Source organism: Micropterus dolomieu, linkage group LG03 (genome assembly GCF_021292245.1).
Source record: "Micropterus dolomieu isolate WLL.071019.BEF.003 ecotype Adirondacks linkage group LG03, ASM2129224v1, whole genome shotgun sequence".
NCBI classification, from domain to species: domain Eukaryota; kingdom Metazoa; phylum Chordata; class Actinopteri; order Centrarchiformes; family Centrarchidae; genus Micropterus; species Micropterus dolomieu.
In genome coordinates, this window is record NC_060152.1 from 17,753,582 (window position 1) to 17,779,696 (window position 26,115).

At 40.3% G+C, this 26,115-nt stretch overlaps 4 protein-coding genes across 5 annotated transcripts; all 4 read right to left on the bottom strand.

The window, feature by feature from the left end:
- Positions 1-3,030: 3,030 nt before the first annotated feature.
- Positions 3,031-4,287, bottom strand: hoxa9b (homeobox A9b). Its single transcript, XM_046045618.1, has 2 exons — positions 3,771-4,287; positions 3,031-3,269 (listed from the first exon to the last, which is right to left on the bottom strand). Exons 1-2 carry the CDS (start codon positions 4,285-4,287, stop codon positions 3,031-3,033), a joined length of 756 nt encoding a protein of 251 aa, XP_045901574.1.
- Positions 4,288-6,586: 2,299 nt separating this feature from the next.
- hoxa10b (homeobox A10b) lies at positions 6,587-8,615 on the bottom strand. The gene is made up of 2 exons (XM_046045578.1): positions 7,853-8,615; positions 6,587-6,899 (listed from the first exon to the last, which is right to left on the bottom strand). The coding sequence occupies exons 1-2, from the start codon at positions 8,613-8,615 to the stop codon at positions 6,625-6,627; spliced, it is 1,038 nt and encodes a 345-aa protein (XP_045901534.1). The 3' UTR covers positions 6,587-6,624.
- A 4,006-nt stretch (positions 8,616-12,621) lies between these two features.
- hoxa11b (homeobox A11b) lies at positions 12,622-18,993 on the bottom strand. Of its 2 annotated transcripts, none has more exons than XM_046045216.1 (2): positions 13,913-14,522; positions 12,622-12,923 (listed from the first exon to the last, which is right to left on the bottom strand). In XM_046045216.1, exons 1-2 carry the CDS (start codon positions 14,514-14,516, stop codon positions 12,691-12,693), a joined length of 837 nt encoding a protein of 278 aa, XP_045901172.1. In that variant the 5' UTR covers positions 14,517-14,522; the 3' UTR covers positions 12,622-12,690. The 2 variants fall into 2 exon arrangements, 1 of the variants encoding a protein (XP_045901172.1); XR_006824462.1 differs by lacking the exon at positions 13,913-14,522 and adding an exon at positions 18,866-18,993 and having other exon boundaries at positions 12,787-12,923.
- Positions 18,994-20,214: 1,221 nt separating this feature from the next.
- hoxa13b (homeobox A13b) lies at positions 20,215-22,280 on the bottom strand. The gene is made up of 2 exons (XM_046045217.1): positions 21,630-22,280; positions 20,215-21,414 (listed from the first exon to the last, which is right to left on the bottom strand). Exons 1-2 carry the CDS (start codon positions 22,261-22,263, stop codon positions 21,176-21,178), a joined length of 873 nt encoding a protein of 290 aa, XP_045901173.1. The 5' UTR covers positions 22,264-22,280; the 3' UTR covers positions 20,215-21,175.
- Positions 22,281-26,115: the final 3,835 nt, after the last annotated feature.

Genomic DNA, 26,115 nt, shown 5'->3' on the forward strand with positions numbered 1-26,115 from the left:
CTCAACACAGCGATCAATAATTTTTTTTAAAATACAGCAGACACTAAGGTTTCACAGTAAGTTCACTATCCACTATATAGATTCACACTATTGGCAGTTCTCATTACCTAGACTCCCATGTGCTCATGTCTACTCCCATGAACTTCTCCCCCCAGAGATCACATGTGGCCTCCTCTGTCACCGGTGGTGTCATGAGGTTTGATGTATGGGGGTCATGACATCCAAGCAACTTTCTGTTTTTCTGCAGCATGGCTCCTCAAATGGCTGTTTGTGTGGAAGATATCCACCAAAATATTCATGGGGATCAGACAGGAATGCTATCTACGCACAACACTGGAGTTCTCTGGAGACTCAAGATACCTTAGTGAAGGTTTGAATAGTGGGATGTCACCATCTTATCATGTTCATGAAAAATGGAAATTTCAGTCGTCCTCAATATCTTTACAATTTTCCCAAAAAGGAGTAAGAGACTTAATGAGCTGCATGTTGGTGACCTTTGGGAGTGAGGGAGGGTGAGCAAAAGGGTGAAGTGGAGGGAGGCTGGTGGGATGTTCAAGGAACCCAGGGAGGGAGGGAGGGAGGGAGAAGGCTTGGGGTGTCTCTCACATTTTAGGAACTCAAGTTCATCGCTCAGTTGGGATCCAGTGAGGTCCAATTCAGCTCCTGGAAAAGGGGAAGTGACGTCATGTCTCTCTGGACATATGTGTGTGTACCTGTCTGTATAAGTGATCATCTGTGCATTTCATGTTGGTGCTCATCACATGTAGGCCTACAGTTTTCGCACAGTTGCTTATTTATTTATGTAGTACATAAAATGAAAAATATTTGCACTTTACAGCCACAACATTTTGCATCCATATTTGAGAGTGTTTAGAACATGCATGAAGCCATGTGTTATTCATTTTGCCACATATATTCCTCTAAAACTATCCAAAAGCGCAACGTGGAGTCATTTCATAAACTCATTTGTCCCTTTGTCAGATGCGGCTGTAAAAATGTAAAGGAACCCCTGGCCCAAACAGAACCCCGCTTTAATTAAATAAGGATCCTGAAAGAGCAATTCATGCCACAGATGACGATAAAATGAAACAGAAGACGCAGCGGGATGAGATGATTTACGACGAAAACGACACAACTGCTGCAGGTCTGTAATAAACGGGGAGTGGTCTTTCGGCGTGCCGTGAACGCATCATCCGGTTTGAACTGTGTTCCTCAGATAAGCCGTTGCCTCCACCTGCTGGCAGTCAGAGCGCAGCAGCACACCACTTGTCCAAATTTTATTTTATTTTATTTTTTAACTAAGCCTACATGTTATTTTAACTGTGGCATTTTCTATTTGTTCACCAAATAAAGTGATGTGTGTTGTGGTATTTAAACTAGTTCAGTGTTGTTCTGTCAGTGTGTGTGTGTGGGTTTGTGTGTGTGTGTGTGTGTGTATGTGTGTGTGTGTGTGTGTGTGTGTGTCTGCTGAGACAAAACAACAAACGGATGTTTCTACACTGAGACAGTGCTGGTAGACGGTTGTAAAGTAATTAGACGTTTTAGGACAGACCCATCTGCAATCCTTTAGCCTACATCTCCTCTGTGTGTGTGTGTGTGTGTGTGTGTGTTACCCCAGTGCTTCAGGCCTATCTTACAACAATATAACATATTTGACTGCTAGTCCCGAGCCTCATTACAAATGCTGGTTTACTGCTGTCACAGAGCTTCTACATGCTTTGCTGTTTTCGCACCTTATAAACAGCAGAGGCTGTGATTGTGGTTGATTGTAGGAGGGCATCTCGTCTAGTTTGTTGGGCGTCCAAAGGCCGCACATGCCCTACAAATAATGCATATATACACATGCAGCCTTTCAGAAAATAATTAAGTGCAAAATAATCTAGAAATACTAAAACGTTTCACTATTTCTAGAATTTGCACCACTCTTTAGTTAATTTGTAATTAAACTATACTTCGCTGTGATTTGCTGGTTTGCAATCCATCCTGCAGAATTCATTTCTGTAAAAGCTTTTTAACCGAAGGATTATAGGATAGGCCTATATAAAGATAATTCAAGAAATTTCTTTTCATTTTTATATTTAATGTTTCTTTAGAAAGGATGCGCGGACGCTTTAAATTCCAAAATGTTACTGGTCATGTTACAGTCAAAGAAAGACTCCTCTCTTATTTCCGCAATAACATTATTGTAAAATATAAATATTATTATTATAAACGCAAATTCATGCCAGAAGGGTTGACAAAAGACTTTCTGGAAGAAGAAAAAACGCGGACAGGCCATGGAAGGTTTTTCTATGGCTTATTTTGCTTTTTTGCACCACAAAACCCAATGGTTGCAAACCAGAAGAGGCAGTAAAAGTCTGTTTTGTTAAATACCTTTTCTGAAATAAAACAGGGTTTTCAGTCCAACTCATTTAAATGACAGAAATAAAAATTCTGATTTTGTGGAAATAGTTTTGAAAATTTAAAGGTGAACAGAGCAGTAAATTAAGTTGTAGTAAGTTTTTTATAGTAAGCATATATGTACTATTGTTAAAATGCTTGGTATGTTTGTTTAATATTGGTCAAAATGAAAACAAATGAAGAAGACATAATAACTTTCTCATGTGCTATACAAACTACTCTTTATTTAGGATGAAGCCTGTAACAACGAGGTATTTTAAGTGTGCAGTGTTCCCCACAAACGGTTCAAAACTTAACGTTTAAAAAACATCTAGATTGCAAAAACAATAACTTAAACAATGCAAATAGGTAGCTATAAGACATTCATGGAGTCAAGGATACATTCATGCAAATAACAGATGGTCTGTAGTTTAACTATTTCTGTGCGCCAAATACAACACATCTAAATTTGGACACTTTGTCCTCTCGCAAACATAAAACACTGGATATCATAGAAAAAAAACACCCAGCATTGTTTTAACAACACAAACTTTACAACAACATGTGTAACAGGTCAGGAATATTAAAGACAGACCCCCCTCTCCCTCCCCCCTGAGGCTCTAATCAGCCACACCACCGGCCAAAACCCAGTTAACTGTCTCTCCGCCGATCTTTGTTTTCTTTCTTCATCTTCATCCTGCGGTTCTGAAACCAGATTTTCACCTGTCTCTCGGTCAAACTCAGGACTCTCGCTATTTCGTATCTACGGTCCCGGGGGAGGTACATGTTAAACAGAAACTCCTTTTCCAGTTCGAGGATTTGATGCTTTGTGTATGGACAACGCTTTTTTCTGGTGGGCTTCGCATGAAGCCAGTTGGATGATGGGTTATCTGGAAACAGGGGGTCAAACCATGAGAAGGAGAGTTAATACTCTCACAACAGGATTCAAAAACGACACTGGTCTGCTGGCTTTACAGTTTGGGAAGGACATTCTATTTCTGGCAAGATTATATGTGTGTAAAAAAATTAGTTTGGTTTGTTTTCACTCTGACCTGACCTGGACTAAAGATAGCAAATTCCTTACCAAATTCCTTTGAAGTTTTTGTATAATTATACAGTAAAGTGTGTCAATCACCCTGAAGGATATGCGTATTTTATATTTACAGAGCTTCAATGCAGATCATGTCATGGAGCTATAGGTCTTTTATCTTTGTATCTCCATGAGCCCAAACAATAGTTTTTATACAAATGGCATGTCAGTTTTATACTAAGCCAAGCCTGTGTTATCCAAAACAATTCATCCACATCAACAAGCTACTAATTCCTAATTTCATTCATCTAAATGAGTCTATAAAATGACCAAGAATAAAGTAAAACAGTGCATTGCTTACTTGCATCTATCTCCCTCTTGTCCTCTACTGACGGGCTCTCTTCAGTGGTTTTAGACGTGGATGTGGTTTCGCAGGGAATTTCCGCAAGGGACGCTTCGTTTCCGATGTCAGACAAAAGAGGTGTGTGGGTCTCCAAAGTTGTACATTCAGCACTCCCAATAAGAGGTTCGGGTTTTATCTCATAATGCATTGCTGTCGATGGTAATCCCGTCAAACACAGGGAAGCTGAAACCGGATCCAACGCCCAGGAGCGCGTAAACATGCCATCGCTGTCCCCGCTGGTATAATGGTGATGTATATAGGTCGGTGTGGCTGTGTCTGGAGGGTGGGCCGGGATGGGATTCCAAGATCCACCAAAAATAGAAGATTTCGCCTGCAAAGGGAAAGACTCGTGGCCGCCATATTCTGTGAGCATCGTCTGCTCCACCCCTGCATCTGATGAGTACCTCGGTGCCATATCTTCATGCTCGGGAAGAGCAGGCGACTCAACGTAATAACTCGTTCCCAACGTCGACATTGCAAAAATGCAAAAGAAAAAAATAGCGCGTTACAGTCCTGCAATGTTTAGAAAAAACAGATTCATTGCATATAATGTGCTGCTTTCCTGCGTCAGCTATAGGGGCTCAATGCGTCCGGTAAGTTGAACCTTGCCCAAGACTGGATAGGGCGCCCCAAACACGTGACCGTGGGACAGAACAATAAATAATAAATCAGCCTGCTGCTCAAGTAAAGGGCCACCATTTTCCCCACCAATTTTAATAGCAAATCCCCGCGCCTTTATTGGGAAATATTATGTTTTATAAGGAATAAACGTTGTGATTTTTGTCAAGCGATCTGATGTTGGTGTAATCAAACATAGTTGTGAATCTAGAGGGGAGCAGGGGGAGCACGACTTTAAAGCCTCCATTTGTGAAATCACCAAACCTCTTCCCGTAAAACAATTTTATATCCATAAAAATCTAATAAATAAAAATGTATAATAATTGAATAACCTCCATTTATAAACCTCTTACTTTGGGAAACAAATTTCTGGTTCGTTTTAGTGGCTGGAATAATACAAACATTTTCAAGACTTCTTAAACCAGTCTAAAACAAGCAGGGGTGTGTTTGAAGCATCACTGGAGTTTACAAAATCAAAACACATTTAGGGACAGCTTCCAAGATGCACATTTATGTATCTGCAGGGTCGCCGGTCTACTTTGAAGGCAATCTAAGACGTAAAGTGGGGTGAGGTTATTTGGGTGCTATATAACAGTTCTTTTTATCACGGGCAATTGGGTTGTTTTTCTTAAGGTTACAACCTGGCTGTCTAAGCTAAATATCACCAATAAAGCTTAGCCTTTGTGTCCTTTCTCTGGGGCAAGCAGACGCATCCGGCATTTCCTACAGAGAGGCAACTGGCAGACTGCAATGATCATAACCGAGGCCTTGTCTGTCCTTTCCTCCTCTCCTGGACATATACGAGCCTTAATCCTTTCATTTCGCAGTCTGCGTCTTTACTTCCTGCTGTTTAGATCACACAGAGACGCTCAAACTCTTTTGCAGACGTTGTCTGAAATTATAGACATGGTGAAAACTTTGTGTATCTAAGATTAAATTAAACCACTTCCAGATACATATATAATACATTTTAGCTTCATAATGAAAACCCACAGAAAGAGCAAAAATCATATCAAAAGTTCCTTTTACGCACAACAATAAAACACTTTATTGCACTTTTGGATTAATCATTGTTATGTGTTGGAGTCTCTGCCAAATTATTAATACATTGGACCAGTAATTAAAATTGATTCACTTTTCATGATGCGACGAGTTTTACTGAGGTAATCAAGGCAGTTTCCTGTTGTGGGAGAAAAATTGAAGCCCAACAACATGAGACTACCTAAACCACTCAACAGCCCGCTCTCCTCTTCAGGCACTTCTGTTATAATGTGTTTTTAGGGTTTTCAGGGTGTGAAAATTGTGTAGTAAAAGCAGAATTTATAAATCTGTAAAGGCTCAAAAGACACTGCTCCGACATATGTTATTCATGATCTAATATGTGCGGCAATTCTCACACTGTTTTGGAACATTTTGGTTTGTCTTCGTTTTTGCAACAAGGAACCACTTAATAATTTAATTTACAATAATTTTGAACTAATACTAATGACAAAGTCAGTGCTTCTCCACTCATGCCGTGGTTTTATATTTAAGTCTGACGTCAAGGACAAAAAGCACCGAAGTGTGCAACGCCGCCAGACATCTATTACAAGCCCAAACTATGAAGAACACCCCTCTCTACTACTGTAATAATATTTACTGTTCACAAAGCGGACCCGGTCCAAAACACAAAGGCTTTAACACCATGCGCTGTACCTATGCCAGCTTCAAGATTTAAACACCGCGTAGCTCCTAGTCCATCTTTCTGAATGAAATAAGAAGTCTGCAGTTGCATCGATGGTTTTATTAATGTCCACCAAAATGTGCAAATATTCATCCGACCTCTTGGGTTCTTTAGCTGTCACATAAAGACCTACATGTAACTGTAACACAAGTATCCCAAGGGTTGTCCAGCATGCAAAGTCCAATGGTTCCCTCAGGTTGAATTTACATATGTACAAGCCTGAAGCTCTGAAAACATTGTGGTCACATTCTGAACATTTTAAACACAATGGATCAACGTTACAAATGTATCCATTTATAAATACATATCCACGACAAAATAAAACAGACGTTAAAAAAACAACAATTAATAAGTTAGCAGTAGGGTCCTGTTTTCCATGGACATTCTCACAGTTGGGTGGGTGGGGAGGGGGGCTCTGCACAGGCGCCTTTGCCATGGCTGGAGGAGGGCGCCAAAGACGCAGACTCAGTCTCACGAGAAACTGAAGTTGCTAGAGAGCTCTCGGATCCGATTCTCCCGGCTCATTTTTTTCAGTTTCATCCTCCTGTTTTGGAACCAGATTTTGACTTGCCTGTCAGTGAGGTGCACACTGCGGCTGATCTCCAGACGACGCTCTCTAGTCAAGTACATGTTGAAGAGAAACTCCTTCTCCAGCTCCAGAGTCTGATGCTTGGTGTAGGGGCAGCGCTTCTTTCGGCCACTCTTTGCTGTGAGCCAGTTGGCTGTACTTTCCATTTTTCCATCTCCTGCGATGAAAATGACACAGGACATTAGGCAACAGGTGGAACAGAAACAGACATCATACTTGGAGGGAAGCCTCATGTATTTGTTAGAAATGATGGACTAGGCTGCTAACATTCTAAATCCAAAATAAACGAAAAATGACATTTCCAATTAATAAAACTGTGCTTTACTGCAAACTACTGAAGATAATGTTTGGTATATAAATTCTACTGTTTGACACCTAGTACACATCCATTTAAGAGTTTAACTACCCGCATAATGACTGATTTCTGTCTTGATTTTTCACTACCATTTTATGCACACTCACATGTAGACATTCACATCTGCAAATCAGTATTTTTTCCAGAAACTGCTATTTGCTCGTTGAGCAGCCTTAACATAGCCTGCATCCAACTGCACCTTTATTAAGACATAAAACATGTAGCCTGCACAGTCTGCTGAAATTATAGCAAGGCCTGTGCCTTTGATGAGGGGACAAATGACATCACAATCCTGCACAGGACAAATGGGCTGGACAGGATTCGCCTTGTTGTAGCTATAAATGAAATAATAATGAAACTCTGATCATATTTTAAAACACGAGAATAATTAATGCGCTTTTTAATTATCAAATGTATAGTTGCCTGTTAAAATAAATCCACAAGACCTGTTTGGATATATTGTAATAAAGCACAGCAGCCTGTTTGTGATCTAAAAACAGTTAATAAAGCACAATAGCTCTGATCCTCGGCTCTGATTGGTTAAGTCATGTTCAATTTCGCCTCATGACCGACAAACCCGTAAGTAGCCTACCAGATAAACGCACAGCTAAGTATCTGTCTGTGGATCTAACTGTTAATACTCTAACAGAAAATCAGCGCTCGTGCCCGTTCTTCGGTGGTCAGAAAACCCCCTTTAATGCCGTCTGAGATTTTTGCAACATATTTCTACAATGTAGGCTATTTCTACTCTTCACCTTTAACGGGCTTCTCTGGACATTCCGCTCTGCAAGTCTCAGTGGGCTCGGGGGAGGATGAGCTTTCCGAGGAGAGGCGGCTGTCCTCCTCTCCGGCCGGGGCGCAGGGCGCAGGGACAGGCGCCTCCTCGTGGCTCTCCCTCCGCTCCGGCTCAGCAGAGGCAGCCTGGGGCTGGGAGGGCTGGTTGTCCAAGCGGGCAGGTCGTTGCAGAGTGAAGTGATTCATGTTTGGCTGGACATCGTGGTAAAGCCTGGAGGACGCGTAGGTCTGAGACAGGCGGAAGTAGCCGGGGACTGGCAAGGTGCTGCCGGCAACTGGGCATGATGCAGTCGAGTAGGAAATGTCATCTACTGTTGCTCCCTTAGGACATTTGTCAGACTCGTAAAGGCAATATGCGCTCTCCTCTTTTATACTCGGCGAGAATGAACACTGAGCCATATGCTGGCCGCTGGGCTGATCCACCCGACATGATCTCGACGTTTCCAGCCACGTTTCCATCCCTTGAACATACGGAGCAGAAGCAGGGGTGCTTGGCTCGTTGCGCTTACTGATCCCCGGGAAACATGAGCCACCCGAGAGTCCATATGAATATTCCGACGCCGGTGGCAAATACACCCCGTTACTTTGGTAATAAGAACCACTGTCGGTTCTCACGTTGATTAAGGAGTCCACGAAAAACGAATTTCCAGCTTGGTTGTTGGGGCATGTCATCGTTGTGGTATAATTTGACGGAGGATGAAGATAGCCCTTTCTGGCTGACATTTCTTGTGCAAAACATTGCTGAATAATTACTGATACTCACGCTTCTCACTGTAGCCTGCAGCCAATTAAAACACCAGGCGACTACAGACTCCTCCCAGTCCGGCCAGGCAGCTCCAGTGTGTCATATATTTTGTTTTAGGCTAAGCAAAGAGAAAACTGTGTGGGGAAAGTGGTGCATCAGAGGATTATAGGTAAATTCTTTAAATCTACTTTGAATCTCAAATTCTGAGCCCCGATCGTCGCCTAGAGCTACCTTAACAACAACCCCTAATTGACAGCTCAGTTGTTGAAAGCTGTCCCTAACAATTATGTACAATGTATAGCTTTATGGCCAGTTTTACAGCACTGTAAAAATGAAGGGTTCTAGAGGTGCTGAGTAGCACAGGGTGCATCAAAAATCCAAAAGGTCCTGTGCGACTCTTTGGTCGAAGGACTTCTCGTGCTGCTCTGGAGATTATTATTGGACTTTTTATTCCTCATGGACTGACCAAAAGCAGTGGCATTGTTTCATTTTGCCACATTGCAAACAAATGCAAGACTTCCTTTAGAGCCATCGAGCTTGTCTGATTTTGGTGTGAATATTGTGGATGCAAATGTCATGATTGCGTCCAGACACCTTTTACTGCAAAGGCTCTTTTGAGCATTTATTTGTAAAGGTGACACGCAGACAAGCTGAAGTAAGCGTCACAGTTGAACAATGCCCTGGAGCTACATTTTTCTTAACGATCACCTAATACTGGCAAGACTACAAGAGATGTAATGCGTTACTGGATACTGATAGATTACATTAGAACTTGCAAGCATCTCCTTAAAGAACCACTGGGAATTTGTAAGAGTTTTTCCACGTATTTACTCACTATCTACTAAGAACAACACTCTCTTCCAAGGCCTGTACGCGTGTCGCCATTCTTTTAAATTTAAATTCCATCTCAAATTAACACCTACTGACATCCATTCTGCCCACGAATAAAATGCTCAGTAAGTCGTTTAAAGATGTATTAATTTTTTTTCTCAAGATCTTGACCGTCTCTCTCTTTGTCCTTTACATGAAACAGGCCGACGCATTTGAGTTGGAGGTAGCATAATGGGAAAAACAGAAAAACTAGTAACCGTGATTCGGCCAGAAAAAACACATAAATTAAATTTGCTTGCATAGGTATGAAAGAAAATATGTGACTTTAGGGGGACTAGTGTTAATGGTAGCCATTTTGTCTTCATTTAAAATAAAGACCATCATCTGAAATGGACCATTTTATAATACAAGTCGCCATGCAAGTGAAAAAGAAATTGGAAATTAGTTGGTTCTCATCATATAAAGCAAACAACTTGTAAACACAAATCGGTAGCGTGGGCTCTTACAATATTTAAAATGAAATAAAATGTCAAGAAATACATCAACCCATGCTTCCTTAGAAGACCGTAAGGTTAGGAGTTTATAACACAAGCCTACAGATTTAGGTCAGCATAAAAATGTCTCCAAAGGTGGGTTTACCCTGAAATACAACATCGGCTACTTCCATTTTCTTAGAAGTCTGGAGCCATAAAGTCTAGAAATCAGAGTTATGTACAGCCATTTTATATGGCGTCAAACCTGCTGCAGTCTAGCCTCAGTGAATGATAATAATCATTAACCCCATTGGATATTTCCTGATGTTTCAGTGTGCACTATGGGTGAGCTGTTCTTACATTATTATTCCCATAAAACTTGTTTTTTTTTATTCATTCAATTAGACTATATATATATATATATTTTAAAAACTTAATGAAAATCCCACACTGAATGTGTTGTGTCGACATGTCTCCCTGTTTGTGTCTATCTATGCCAGGTCGCACGCACACGCACTCACAATGACGCACACAGGACACACACAAGTTCTGTCTTAATATAAAGAGAACAAATGGGGACAATCCAAGTGTTCTCGTTTTCACATTTTTACATCACGACTAAACATAAATCCAATTTAGTATTTGTAAAATGAAGTATAATTTACGTTTTAAACTGTTTGGGGATTGTAAAAGTTAGTGAGCCACAAACTGTTTGGAACATAGCCTAGGCCCGTGTGATCTTTTTTCCTTAGTTCGCGTGAGTCACTCTAGACCTATAACTTTTGCAAAACTGCAACCCGAGAACCCGTACACACATCTTTTCTTGTATTGTTTACCCCTGGTAATTTTGGCCAGTGATGCTTCCATTACATCAAAATATCTGCAACTTAAAATGTAATGTTCAGTTTTTAAGATGGAGATGAACTGGAAAATTAGACCCTCTTCCTTAAACCTCCTGTAGTGATAAAATGCACATGATATTATTACTGTGCCTACCTTAACAGCGGAATCCCGAGGCGATGACATATTTTAAAGCAGCTGAGGGTTGAGTCAAACTTCTTTTATATCTCAATTCACGGCATTGACATTGATCTGAGGAGCGCCACCCAGTGGGCGAAGACGGCAGGCCTGCACTGCAACACAAACGCAGAGTATTCCTACAGCGGTAAGATACTGAAACAAATGATGCCGGAAAGGTCCGTGGACACAAGCTTTCAATGCTCCCAGCCGTTGTTTTTCAGCCCCTTAGTCACAGTTAATAACCTTGGTCTCAGACGCTTTATAGTACTACACTCCAAATGCTCCAGACGAATCCGCGTTTTATGGCCAAGTTACTGGAGCAACTGGGAGGATGTGCAGCAATCAAAGCTGAATTCCTGGGAGTCTCACAGGATGCACGATATAAGGAAGGCATCAGGGCCCTCATTAGCTTATGGCAGGCCATTCAAGTTGCTTTCAGGGGCCCGGTGGTGGATATAAAGCCACCTGAACCCAATTTTTACCCATCCTTTTATGGGTGCGGGCGTCACCTTCTTTTGCAGGTTAAAATAAATCTTCATGACCTGAATTCATGGCCTGTTTATTTAGTATCAAACTGATGTAGGATCTTTGGATTAAATCACTCCAGATAATACATAAATGTATGGGGATCTGGAGTTCGTCCACTTCTTTATTTACTCCAGTGTCACTGTTTGTCACTTTTAGTGGATGAAATCTTTCCACAACTACTTTGACAATCACACAAATAAATTCATATTATTTGCGGGCAGTCACATCCATATGCATTCAAACAAGTGTCAAAATTGTTTCATTAAGCCTAACAGGCATGTTAGGTCAAACATCAGCCTTTCCAAGTCGCCCCAGAAATGAATGAACCCTTTGTAATGGATACCAAATAATAACTGCAGCGGATCCCATTTCTAGCCATGAGGGAATAAATGCATCAGACCTACATATCATGCATCTGATACGATCCACGTGCTGGTATATAAAACTAAATAATGTAGGATGATGTTTCCTTTTGGGGGGTTTGTTAGAAGAATCCAACTTTACGGCCAAGAGCTCAACAAAGCGCCTGTACACAGGGTCAAGCGCAGATGTTAAATATCACTTAACATCAGGCTTGAAGTGCATGAAAATGAATGAACTCGTATCAGATTATAACTTAACTCATTCTCTAACTATGGAGCACTGTTTTATTATTATTATTACAGTGTGTGTGTGTGTGTAGGGGGGGGGGGGGTATAGTAATTCCAAAACACTCCATTTCTGGCCACAAAAGTATCTTGTGCGTGCTAAACGTAGGGAAACAATTACAATTTTTAAGAAAAAATAAGATTATTTTTGAAATTGCAGTACATTCCTTTCCGTGCTTGTTGTTTTAAATATAAAGGGTATTCAGTTCAGACACATGTTTACCGCAGGAGCACACCGTACACTTTAAACTTGTTCAAAATTGTTGATTGGTAGGAGGAAAAACTGTCATTAACAGAAAAACAGGCCTATGTTATAGACTAATCACAATAATAATAATAATAATAATAATAATAATAATAATAATAATAGAGCCAACGGTGTTTAATGACAAAATATGGTATAAATAGTAGAATTCTTTATGAAGTCTGGCACATGAAAAAACTCGCCATCCTGTTCAGGTAAGACGTGTAGTCTGGGGGGGGGGGGGGGGGGGGGGGGGGGGGGGGGGGGGGTGCATGGCTGCATGCCAGTGACAGTCTTTGTTCAGTTTTTTTTATAGCAGGGGGTTTGTGGTGTAGTACTGTAAACGGTCTCTGTTCAGTTTCTTCTCCTTCATCCTCCTGTTCTGAAACCAGATTTTGACCTGGCGATCTGTTAGATTGAGCATCCGCGAGAGCTGCAGGCGCTTCTCTTTGTTGATGTAAACGCTGAAAAAGAACTCCCTCTCCAGTTCCCTGATCTGATACTTTGAATATGGACATCTCTTCTTGCGCGTCCTCTGGCCAGCTGAAAAATAAATAGATAAATAAGGGCAAAAGGTCATCACATAAGATAATACAGACACTTTGCAACAACATGAAATCATTAGTCTGTTTCCTGCTTGGAAGCAGCAGTGGTGGTGGTCTACATGGACTTTGGAGTTCAAGTGTCCTCTCAGGCGTACAGAACCGAGATTTGTAAACAAAGACTGGACTTGATAGTGGGTCATATTGGGCATGAAGGATTGCATGTCGGAAGTTGTGAAAACTTATTGAAATATGTAAAAAAAAATAAAACATTCTGGCTGCTTTCAAGAGTGAGGGCGTGGGCCTAAACCAAACAGTCATGAGTATCATGTATCAGATATGTTTGTGATGTCCGCTTTTGATTTCACTGTGCCTAATGAGCTGTTGTTTTAGTGTTAGTGAAGCACATTTCATGGAAAGCAGTTGTTGAATTAAATCCTCGCGAAACTGTCAACATTTAGCCAACCTTTAAATAAGGAGGAGGATTTAAGCCTCAATCCAAAATCAGATTACAATTAATCAACAGCCCTACTTCAGTAAACCCAGAATAAACCAGATTAAAACATTTTAAAAATCAATGTTAAAACATATCAGAACAAATTTGTTATACTCACATGGACACGCACGTGTGAGATTTTAGAAGTTTCCAAATGTGTAGAATGCTAACGGGATTTTATAAAAAATATTTAATATGAGCATAAAAATTAAGTTTACAGGCTAACTGTTATTGGGATATTTAAGCACATAAATAGGCCTAAAGACAAAAAGGGGAGATCTTGTTTGAAATCTTGGAAGACAAGCTTTACGCCAAAGTCTTCACGGCCAATTTCAATCCCAAGCACGTGATCTTGTAGTTTATAACATAGTTTTGTTATAGGGTAAATCTGCAGGCCCTCCATAAACCTTACGTGCTTATAAAACAGCATATAAAAAGCTTTAAGAGCAACGCGTTAGATTTTTCTCCTTCTTGCATTCAGCAGGGCTACTCACTGCTGCCTTTGCTCTGTTTCTCCTCGCTGTGGCCGGGAGAAGACTTGGGGCTGCAGCTCTCCGCCGTGTCCGAGCCCGGATGAGCCGACGCTGGGCTTATTTTGGCGGCGCGTCTGTCCGTTTCTGTTGCTTGTGCTGTCGGTGTTGTGCTGTTCTCGGCGCTCCCGTAGGCGGTGTCGAAGAACTGGTCAAACGCCTGCGGCAGGACGCCGTTCCTGCCAACGCTGCCATAGAAGCCGTGCGTCGGGTTGGAGGAGCTGGGGTGGCTGGCGCTAGAGCCGCCTTTCACCAGGATCTCTCCCCCCCGTGAGTTCGGGCTCGTCCAGCCGTCCCTGTGCACTATGTCCTCAGTGTAGCAGTGCGAAAGGCTCCCCCTGCTGTGGTGCCATTTACTGGAGGTCTCAATTCCATAGTCTCTGAAAGCCACATCTCTCACGGACGGGACCTGTGGCAGAGCTGAGGACTGGTAGGGGTATGTCATGGGGCAAGAGGATTGGCTCTGGGTTAAATAATGAGGGAGACCCGAGAAGTCGGCTCCCGAGACGTAGTAAGTGCAGCTCGGTAAATACATATTAGAGCCGGAGATTCGCTCATCAAAATCCATATTCTGCTGTTGGAAACGTCCTACATTAATCCTCGCATAGTTCCTCCGCGGCGCTGCGCTCCAGTCACTTTGAGGCAGACTGGTGGAGCAGAAATCCTTAGACGTACAAGCTGACGTGGGGATCCATCTCTATCCATTCCTGAGGGCCAAAGCCATGTGACCACTGGCACAAAATGACAGATAGCCTACGCCTCAACGTGTATAGGCTATATGAGTCAATGCGTTTATAAAGCAGACCTTTGGAAAAATACTGAGAGGAAATTTTGCTCAGACCTATTTGGACAGGGCTAACTTTTTTTTAAAACTTATTTTAATCACGGGTTCTTTTCACCGTAGCAAGAATCAAATCAAATTTTACGCAAGTCTGCTTAACACGCCATTATCTTTTACCTTTAAGTGTGTTTTTAAACCCAACCCTCACCTTAACCCTAACCTTAACCTCTGAGGAGACTTTTTAAAGACCATGATCATATTTTTAGACCAAGGCAACACGATTTGAACTTTGGTATGAATGCTTAATCATTGTGCCACAATTAATATTTAATAAGCTAAACTACAGAACTCGAGTTTCATGAGTTTGGGCCTACATGACGCACATGCGTCAATTATTTCGGAAGCTACTTTAACCGATTCCATCCATTTTAAGTGATTTCATCATTGAGTCAGTGGCAGGTATGACATCGTGGTCTCACTGTGTGAATTTAATACAGCTCATCTGACTATATATATAGACTAATCTAGATCACAAGTGGTCGAGTAACGCGACTCATGCTGCACTTTTGTCAGGCATCAGTCCAGTTTGGCACCCGGGGAGAAAAAGACAATGGCCAAAGACAAGCATGGTTGCTATGTGTTTGATTGGACCAGCATTTTCAGGATCATTAAGGCTCAACTCTGTAGCTGACTTCATTATCCCCAAATGTAGGTTAAATCGCATAGTGGTTTTGTCCGTTTATACGCCTAAAAGTTGATATTTTAGAATGGTCTACGTTTAATTACCACTTGTGCTCGCACTGAACCATCAAAACCTGTGCATATTGCGCTTTAATCGCATGGTGGGTCGTCTGTTCTATCTCTGCAGAGCCCAATGTAAAGCTTTGGACAGGGGGCTATTTCCCGCACTCCCATCCATTTTCATTTGTCATCACTGCTGAGTAAGTGGCAACTTGTCACATATCACTAATCCTGTTATGCAGCCAATTTTAGAATTTAGTCCAAGTTCACTTTTCATACATCAAAGCCTGTGAATTTGTCATCTGCAGGGAAGCATTAGGAAACTGTGTAATATTTCATTTCGCCCAGGAGGTTGACTTCAACCTATTAAGCTTTATTCCAAGGTATGGTACTCATATGTGAAAGTGTTATTTATTTTGGTGATTAAAATATTTTTACATTATAAATTAGACGATGCGTCCTTTATTCAAAAATATTTAGTTATTCAGCATTTAGAGTTATTCAGCCACTCGAACCATTCAGGCCGAGGCTGCAGGAGTGACCCAGTTGTCACATTAAAGCTCCTTTCCTTCTCTCACACAGCAAGACGTTCAAACAGCTTCAGCCACAAACACATTGGATTACGCGGTTTAAGCCGATCCACTGAATGTGCAATAATGCACTAATATAAGAGAGACCGCTTTCATTAAGCATGTAAACAAAATGCTGGTGACCACTAACTGGATCTCATAAGGAGAATAAATGAGTCAATATTTAATTTTTCTTTATAGATCCACCTTATTCTATTAGCACGAAAATAGTCAAATAAACATTGCATTGTAATGTCATCTTAAAAGATCGGTTAATGTTGTGGGAAAAAAGGTTAATGTAAGTATTTTTTTATTTTGTTGATGTCATTTTTGACATTGTTTAGACAGAAAGTCAAGGCTGGTTGAGCTTTTGAGTCGCTTTGAAAGGTTCAGATGCAATAAAGTTGGAGGGGGGGGGATAAAATAAAAGCCCTGCGACCTCCGAGGAACTCAGAAGAATACATGTGATATTTAGGGCTATTCAGAGTTGCAGAAAAAAAAAAACAAAGGCTCATGGTAGGTGATGTGGCCGTTAGGCTGCTAAAGGGGATTTAAATAGTTTTCTAAATGCAGTTTTCTTTGTTTCCCAGAATTTTCCTCCGACACTTTAGGAGGAATGTGGTCTGCCTGTCTGTGTGTGCGCGCCTCCTGCCTTTCCTGACTGGACATACCACAAGGGGACATTTCCTAATATTTAGGTAAAATGTACCGGTTAAGATTTACATTTTAAAAAGGGCCCAATCTGTCACGTCCCTACTAAATAAATTACAGACCTATATTTGTATAATTGAAGATTATGGGGAAACTATGCATAATATATATAATGTTTGTAACCATTGTTGGAGTAAAGAAAAAAGCAAACAATATTAATTTATATGTAGCCTAGTGTATGAATTAATGGAGTTACAAATCAGTGACAGTGACAGCAGGTTTCAATTGTTGGTGTTTTCAATGTTGGTGGGTGTGTTTACATTTGGATCACAGGTTATGCCTTCAAAGAAAATTGTTGAAGGGGAAACCAAACAACAAAATATGTTTACATCCCATCACTTTTCTGATAGGCCTATTTATGGTCATTTGAAAGTATTTATAAAGAGCAAGCATAGGCTACTGCTACGGATTCATTACTCAAAAGAAAACCCCTTTTTCGACCGGTCTTTCAATACAATGACGCCATTGGTTGCAAGTTTTAAAATGACCCTGCAGACAACATATTTATTTTAAAATGACTGAAACACAGAATGGTGATGAAGACTAAAAGTGTTGAACTGAAACAAAAAGTATCCTAGGTTAAGTTTATTGACAATGAACTGTTTGGGTTAGTTAAGATACACTTATTTTTCATGCATAAGCCTCTAAGCACTTGTTGTGCGCCAAACCATGGCTTCTCAAGTTTGGGCTAATACACAAGGTAATCTGCTTACCACACAAACACGGTTCATTTACATTGAACTATGGTGGGATCCGAGAAAAGAAGTAGGCTAACTATGTGACAACAGTGAGGAAGGAAAAGAATTAACTTTAAACACAGATACCTGAGAACTAAAATAATTGAACGTTTGATGTCGTCAAGGTGTAAAGACAATGAACAGGAAAGATGGTGGAGTCTGAAAGCAGAGGGGCTTGACCGGAAGCACTGTAGGCCTCCTGTTGGGGGTTTATAGCTGAAGCTGCTGTAGAACACAACAACTTAAAAACCTAATAAAAACCTTCTGGATTCACAAATTCAAGCTCGCATTCATCAACGAATGTCAAGCAGATGGGATACTAATTGCTAAAGACAGCAGGTCTAACGTACAGTGGGCTCAAATTAAACCCACATCAATCACAGAACCTGTCTGTCTGTCTGTCTTTGAAGTGTGAATCCCCATTGCTATTGTTTTGTTGCCCATGTTGTAATATTAATAAATGCAGTTTTGTTGTTTCATATTTCTGTCACAAGGCGGCAATAGCTGCAAAAGAATAACTACAGTTTCACGTGGTGTGATGTAATATGAAAAAAAAAAACATTAAAATAAACTGCTGCAGTAGCCAGATACAAATATAAATAAACACACAATTTTATTCCAGAGTTAACTGCGTTTGGAAAAGAAAACATCCAACTCAGTCTCATTGGTGTAGGCCCACTGATTTATTTGTTAGTTTGTTTTGGGAAATAGTTTAATTTTCCTCAATGACATTTTTCATTTAATTGTAGCTATTTCATTCACAAGTTTAGGCCTAACTATTTTGGTTTTTGTCTTCAGTTCACTGCACAACGTTCAACACCACCCAGCCAAACAAACACACACACTGACACCGTATAAGTGACTTGTGAAAACGATCAGCTTTACACACACAAGATATAAATGGTTCATATGACTGTGTAGTTTTTCTTTTTTGTTGGTAAAGCAGCCCGTTTAAAGAAGTGAATACGTTTTTCTTTTCCTACACTGAACTTTATTGGCTCTAATTTCTTCCTTAGAAAATGGAAACGTTTCAAATTCAACAAGTCCCTGTTCACTTTAGGATTGTTATTTAATATTTTAGCTGTTATTGGCGCATTATCAGTGATGTTATGATTCATACAGCAGCACGCTTCAGCTTCAGGCCTGCATACGGGACATTTTGCAGTGAGGTGCATTAACCTGTTTGGCTGTTAGAGGGAGCAATGACACAGCACAACAGAGGGGAACCACATTAAGCATTCAGAGGATCTACAGGGGAAGGCTTCTATAGGGACTCAACAAGGTGGAAGAATATTTACACCAACATGACATCCCAAAACAAGGGAGGTAGTCGCCGCAGTCCAAACCGCTTGGGAAACCATTTCAAGCTTTTGATTACCTGTGTTAGAAGGCCCTTATATCCAGTCTATCAGCAGCCATGGCCTCTCTCTCTCTCTTGAGCAACTCGACAAACTTGCCTGCTGTTCGTTAAATCGCCGTTTGTGTGACTGAGCGGAGAGGGTGACGCTCACCTGATGGTGCTGCCTAGTTACTGTAACAAGTGATATATTTAAAAAAAAAAAATAAATTAAAAAAAAATAGATCCAACCGAATAGAATAGCCTGAGTGAAGTAGCATTGTAATATTTCATTTATTCGATTTTGGGGTTGTTGTTTATTTTAAAGAACTTTTGGGAGTATTTTACATTGCGTGTTTTTTGTTTTGTTTGTGTTTTTTGGTTCCAGCAATTAGGCCTGTGTGAATGAAGCCTTTAACCCACTCGCTAATAGGCTACTGCTATATATCGATGTGATTGTGATAAGATCATTTTGACACCATAATAGGCTACATAGGCCTACATGTTTTCATTTGGCAGGCCAAGTATCAGTATTGACAACTAAAAGAAAAGAGCTGTGCAAATGGACGGCGGATTAGCCGCGTCTGAGTTGATTATTTTCACAACAATTTTTTGTTTACGGGTCAGTTTTAAGTTAAATCGCCGTTTGTTCTTTAACACAAAATGATTGGTTCGATTCAGTAATAATGAGCATGAATTGGATCACATTTCTCAAAATTATAAGAGACGAAATTTTCAATCGCACTCACCTAAAAAAGTAGCCTATGAGCCTAAAGTTTGCATGTGCATGTGCCAAAGAGTTCAGAGTTTTGAACTAATACAAAGCTAAATATAAATAAAATACTTGTGATTAAAGGTACTAATAATAATAATAATAATAACAATAATAATAGTGGGTTTGCGCTATTTGTCAAATCTAATAATATCCCTTTATTTTTCTGTAGCGCTAAAACAATTTTAAAATGTTGACAATATAATAGATATTAGGTCACTGAAGAAATACGGTTTGAACTGTCAAAGTTGATATATGACACGTCTTTATTAACAATCGTTAAGATATTTAGGTATAAATCGGTAGGCTATTAACAAACAAAAATGCTTATGAGGTTAGAGGCAGATTTAGATGCATATGCTGTCTATGGGCAGACTGTGCTGACAGAGCATCGCCAAGAGATGGCGACATAAACGCTAAATGTCTGAAACCCACAGAAGGTCTCTCGTACAGGCCTGTTGGCCTAAATACAATATCATTACTTAGGGGACATTCTGTAGCCATGTGTAATTTTACCATGAAAGGGATCTGTAAATATCCTTGATCAATCAAGCAGCCACGTCCAACTTGGACTACAAAATATTAATGAAAATGACAAGATCACATTGTGTCTCTCAAACATTTATTGTCAAAAACTCTGGCTATTGCAGTCAAGAAAGGGGAGAACAGATAGTTGCAGTCAGAGAGTATTTACATGTTTAAATAAGCTAACGTTTTCAGAACTATTCTGTAAAATTATTTTTGACTGACAGGTCAGCCTGTTGATGGCGAGTGAAAACCCTGGGAAAAATGAGACAGTGACATGGGCAAAGTGTGGGCAAACCTATTGTAATGCTCATACTAGTTTCACGTTTGATAACGTTTCATCAGATACTGGCTTAAGGAACAGATAGAGGGAATTTATAAAAACAGGTCTGTGGCGTAAACTCTTTTCAAACGTCCAAACTGTTAGTTTAATTAGTTTATCTAAATAATTTAAGTAGCATATGTATACACCCAATAAGTGATGTAGGCTACTGTAGCTTATGCACGGACAGAGTCTGGAGATATAGCATATATATTTCTCTGTGGCATAAATGCTGAAAATATAATTAGGTCTTTCTGTTAATTATTATTTGTTTATCATTGCCTGTTTGCATCACAGACTGAACGTGACAGTTTAGCCGCCTATTTGTTTACCACTGCATCACAGTCTAAAGACAAAAGTTCTTATTGCAACTGATTCCAGGGGCTTCAGTCTTAATTTCTGGATTTTATTAAACGAAATAAAAGCGCAGGATTGATCGGGGTGTCTCATGCCTTCAAGGCAGAATGTCTTGCTGTCTGGTGAATATATGAAGGAGATCATGCATCCCTCGCAGAATCGCCTTGGTCAGTATGTTGCAAACCATTTCCGACCTGCTGTCAACAGGCCGCATCGACTGGTTCCAATTAAAATGTGAGGAATGAAATGTGTTGGTCAGAGTCGCTCTGGCGACAGAGGAACCGTTCACATAATGTAATAAATTATAGCACAGTTTTTTTTTTATTAAAGGCACGTTCATGTCCACCCTTCACCTTCTGTTTCAGTATCTCCAGAGCTAACTGGAGCTCTTGAATTTATTGACGACTTTCTTCTCCTTTACGCGCCTGTTCTGAAACCAGATTGTCACTTGTCTCTCTGTCAGATTTGTCTGCGCCGATATCCTCCTCCTTTTGTCCTTGGTGATGAATTTATTGGCGCCGTACTCCCTTTCCAATTCCTTGAGCTGCACCTTGGTGTATGGCACACGCTTCTTTCTCCCACGGCGGATAGAGCTGTCTCCGCCAGATATAGTGTCTGTGGAGGGGGGGTGGGGGTGGGGGGTGGTGCATGATCACATTTTAATCTGCTGAATTGCATCAAACGGAAAACGATGTAATTGTCCATTTTTTTCTTTTTCCAGGCACATTATTAACTGTTTCACATGCACTTGTTTTGCAAATCAAACTGCACATTCACATGAAAACATAGGCCTATGCATATTTCTGTGTTAATAAAACAATAAAAAATACCTTGTAACGAGGATTTCCACAGAGGATTTGACTGTGGCTGCTCCTTGGTGCAGTAAACTTGACCACTCCAACCATTGGTGATGGCCCATGGCTGGTAGGGCTCCATGGGCAACAGAGACTCGTGTCTTGGCTCAGATGGAGCGTTCAGAGCAGGGACGACAGGGACGTCCAAGTAGCTGGGCTGGTAAGGACCCGAGGAATAGCCCTGATAAAATGCGAATTCCTTTGCCCTGGTTGAGAACTCCTCACCAGAGACCGAGGAGTCCATGTATTTATCGCCATAACCAGAGGGCTGCGCGCAAGCCTTGACGCTGCCGTGTGACATCCTACATGGGTAATAACTGCTGCCAAAATATCCATAGGGCAAAGATGCATTGGGCGAGCTCTGAGTGGCAGAACAGGGGCTGCACTGTTTGCCAGGCTCCCCCATGCCAGAGACTGGCACCTCACTCGCAGTGTAGGTGGTGCTCGGAGCCAGCGAGGTTGGATGCGCTAACAAATTCCTGCACTGGTTTGCAGCAAAATTGCCTCCAGGAAACCCTTCCATGTTCTTGCTTCTTTCATCCAAGCCGTTGTCATAGAGAAACATCACCGGGTCAATCCAGTGCGAATGGAGGAGTAATGAAGCGGTCATAGCATGCCCTACATCGACACGACTAACTCTTTTTCAAAATCCCCTCGACTGAACAGAGACAGAGACTCAGGCAAAGTAACGATACCAACACGCCTGAGTGCATAAAGATCGCAAGGTTATTGGCCAGGGCCAAACACGTGATATGCAAAGGAGATGATAGACGTCCAGACCTCAGATAATGCATATCTGTGAAGATGCAGCCTACTGTACATCATAACCATGTTTTAGAAAAAGATGCCGTAGGAGGATTCCCCCCCCAAAGAAAGTGAACAAAGTCTGCAGTCTCAAACTGATTGAAACTGTGATGCAGAGGCCATCTTGTGTATGGTACGGGGCCATCACAATACGCTTATTTGATGAATTGTGTAATACAGGGCATGAGAGAACTAGATGACATGTGCTTTTAAGGCAAGTGACGCTTTTAAGCATAGCGATTACGCAGTTTAAAAAAAAAAAACAGACGGACGTTCTGTAGATCTTAAAAGTATATTACAACAGCATTCATGCATTTAGTCATCCTCACATTTGGCACTGCAATGTGTTAATCCAAACAAATGCTCAATGTCCACAAAATACCAAAAAGCATGCCACATTTTGGCTGCAATCTTCCTCTACTGGTTAGACGCGGCTGGAGGCCAAGGTCAAGTTGAAAGTTACAGTCTGGCCAAATAGACACTTCACGCCAGGAAACCCGAAGAGAAAACACTGCTAAATGCCGAAGAGGGAATTTCATCGACAGACTGTGCTCGGTTTTTAGACAAGTTTCATTAACTTCTCTTGTCTTTGGCGATAAGAAAAAAAAAATAGACTGGCATTACACGGTCAAAATCAAAGCTCAAAATGAATTATAGAGTAAAGTGAGTAAAATAAACCGTTCATCGTCATATGTTTCTATAGGTCTATTCTGCGTAAAATGCCTCGATAGGTGGGCTCTTTCTTTTCTCCTATGTAGAACGCAAAGCTAAAAACAGTCTACCATTTGGGGCACATACGGTATATAGCCTAAACAAATCCTTAGTGAGCATGCGTCTGTAGTGGAGGAATACAAATAAAATGTTGTATACGTTTTAGCCTATATATATGGCACTACCAGCACTCATTCATTCTACACATTCAGCTGTGTAGCAGCACTGTGAAAGACTGAAGAGGTGCGACGTGAGGGTTAAGATTAGTCTCAAACAAAATACTGTTTTAATTATCAGAATATTTTTTGTGTTTTACATTTCTATGGTGAGACCACAGAAGCAGAGACATGTATCCCTAACTAAATTTGAGCACCTTTTAATTTTTAATAAAGTTTAATAGAGTTTTCCCACCTTTTGAGGCTGTAAATCTTTATGGCCCAAGTTCATAGCTTGTAGGCAAGAGCAAATAGTGGTCTACATTTCAGAAAAAAAGCAATATGTTTTACGTTACTGAATAGGTTGATTTTTGATTTTTGTTTTTATTGCATTGTAATGATAAACGACTGTAGACAGAGTAAACGGCTTTTTTACTTAGCCTATACTCATCTAGTTCACTCCATTTTGGATAGAAGAATTTACCACTTTCTTAAAGTTTGCATGAAACCGATTTTGAAAAAGTGAGTGTTAGCTGAAAAGGAATCACCTCAGCACGCTGTCACACACATGAGAGGGCAGCTAATTTTCTAAACATATAGCAGCTGGTAGGAAATGTTATATGAGTGGTTAAGCCAGCTAAACAAGATGGTCCATGTCGAAAAACCAAATAGGTCACGAGTTGTTGATAAAGAAGCATTTGATTTGTTAATTTTATTTCCATTTCAATATGCCCTCCACACACACACATACTGAAGATTTTGTTATGGTAACCTGTTATTAGTGACAGTGGTTGAAGGCCAAACAATAATGATGCGATAATCTACACTTTTCATTAATTATTAGGCCTACACGCAAAAATTTGCACACACAGTCTGAAATATACAAATAAATACGACATAAAACATTTTGTTAAATTGTAATCAAATTAATTAAAAGGACAGGCTACATGTTGAGGTTCAGCGACTAATGGCTTGCAGGAGTTTGTATTTTGACAATAATTGGATTTGCAATAAGTTTGGTCTTGTATGTTTGCAGAACGTGTTTTACTAATTTTTTTTTAAATAGGTACTTTTCTTCTTCTTTTTTAACAATAGGCCAATAACACATACTGCAGTTACATTGGACAAGGCAGTTAGAAATGTAACCATTTCTAACAATGCGAAATGTAAAAAAAAAAAACTCGGACTTGTTGCACTATAGGGTACAATATGGATTAAGAACTATTTGAAACTAAAAAAACAGAAAATATTTTATGAAAAGTCACCTAGGATAAAATATCACCCTATCACAATGCACTAGTTAACATTTGCAACCTAAAAAAATGTCTTTTTGGTGAGATGTAGCATATAGCCTACTGTAGTTGCACAACTACATGCAAAACTGCATAGTATAAATGTGCATCACGGTGTTTAAAAATATAAACAAATAGATTGCTGATTCACTGTTTTATAAAGAACCAAACACAAATAAAAACAAAAAGATTGCTGAATGCAAAGCTTATTAAAAAGTGTTGGAGAAGCTATAAGCTGAGGGATGATGATGTCAGGCTGTGTCACATTCTGCTGCAGGCCTGAGACCAAAGTGCGGCTCTGTTTGCAGTACCTATCAAGTAGATGACAACACAGCTCTTAGCCTACAGTGCTTAATGGACTTTTTATGGGTTTGTCTTGTGATCGCATGACCTATGGCACCTTGGCCCCTCTGTGGCTCTTGGCAAACTAGATCAGAAACATGCCGGCCTCCTGGTCTGGCCTAAGTGGGGAGAAATGGCTGAGGCTGGCTGCATGATGCGACTGTCGGTCACAACTTTGTTTCAAAGTTGTGGAGCAGTAGGCAATATGCAATAAAAAAAAAAAAAAAAAAAAAAAAAAAAAAAAAAAAACTAAAATCTTCATTAGAGAGGATTTTTTAGCATCTGGATTGTGCATGTTGGATCATGTAATTCCAACTGGATAAAAAAAGTTGTGTCCTTTTAGTTAGGAACAACAGTGTCTCTTGCAACCCACCACTGAATCGGCTCTGCAGCCAAGCTCTTAAAGGCAGAGTTTTGTTTTATCGTGACTACGGAATCAGTGGCACGCTTTATGCAAACTACAACATTTGGAGTTATTTAACTTAGTGCTCAGAGAGAGAAAATTGTATAGTGGGTGTCCTAATACAATGCATTTAGAATTTAAATAGCCATTTTCCTTGCCAGAATTAGTATCCTTCCCTTCTCTGTCTGGTATTTGGCAGCATTTACATGCAAGTTTGTGGACTGCATAAAAAACTGTCCCTTTTGACTCTTTGACAGAAATTCCAACAATAACTGAAATAATGGCATTATTAAAACAAATCAGCAGCAATCGATAACTAAATGTTCGTTTTAAAAACGACTGTTAATATTTAAGTTCACATCCAAATCCAGAAAAGAAAAGTGGATGAAATTTAAAGCAAGTTTAAGACATCACAATTTGTCTTTATTTCCTAGGATATGTCATCATATGTTAACACTCTTATCTCAAACTAACATTTCCAATGTCAAGAGAAATAACGGCCATAAACAGGAAAAAACCAAAAAACAAACAAAAAACCCCCCCAAAACACAGCAGCATTAAGAAATGATCACAAACAATAGACAAATATGTGGAGACTAAACTGTATTGCAGCTGTTTAGCCTAATAGAGTTGTCTTCTTAACACCACAGATTCCCAGATTTATTTTAAGAGCAACCTCTGCAGAGCTACCAGTGCTCGACAGTCTGCTGATCTTTTGGATCCTCCATGTATCTGACAATTCACTTGCTTCTAAA

Excerpts from the sequence above, each read along its gene's own strand:
- hoxa11b (XM_046045216.1), bottom strand. The coding sequence starts at position 14,516 with ATGGATTTTGATGAGCGAATCTCCGGCTCTAATATGTATTTACCGAGC. Across the intron at positions 12,924-13,912 it reads GAAACAGAGCAAAGGCAGCA|CTGGCCAGAGGACGCGCAAG; the intron begins GTGAGTAGCCCT and ends TTTATTTTTCAG.
- hoxa10b (XM_046045578.1), bottom strand. The coding sequence starts at position 8,615 with ATGTCAGCCAGAAAGGGCTATCTTCATCCTCCGTCAAATTATACCACA. Across the intron at positions 6,900-7,852 it reads TCCAGAGAAGCCCGTTAAAG|GAGATGGAAAAATGGAAAGT; the intron begins GTGAAGAGTAGA and ends TTTTCATCGCAG.
- hoxa9b (XM_046045618.1), bottom strand. The coding sequence starts at position 4,287 with ATGTCGACGTTGGGAACGAGTTATTACGTTGAGTCGCCTGCTCTTCCC. Across the intron at positions 3,270-3,770 it reads CAAGAGGGAGATAGATGCAA|ATAACCCATCATCCAACTGG; the intron begins GTAAGCAATGCA and ends CCCTGTTTCCAG.
- hoxa13b (XM_046045217.1), bottom strand. The coding sequence starts at position 22,263 with ATGACCGCTTCATTACTCCTCCATTCGCACTGGATTGACCCGGTGATG. Across the intron at positions 21,415-21,629 it reads GTGGAAATCCTCGTTACAAG|ACACTATATCTGGCGGAGAC; the intron begins GTATTTTTTATT and ends CCCCCTCCACAG.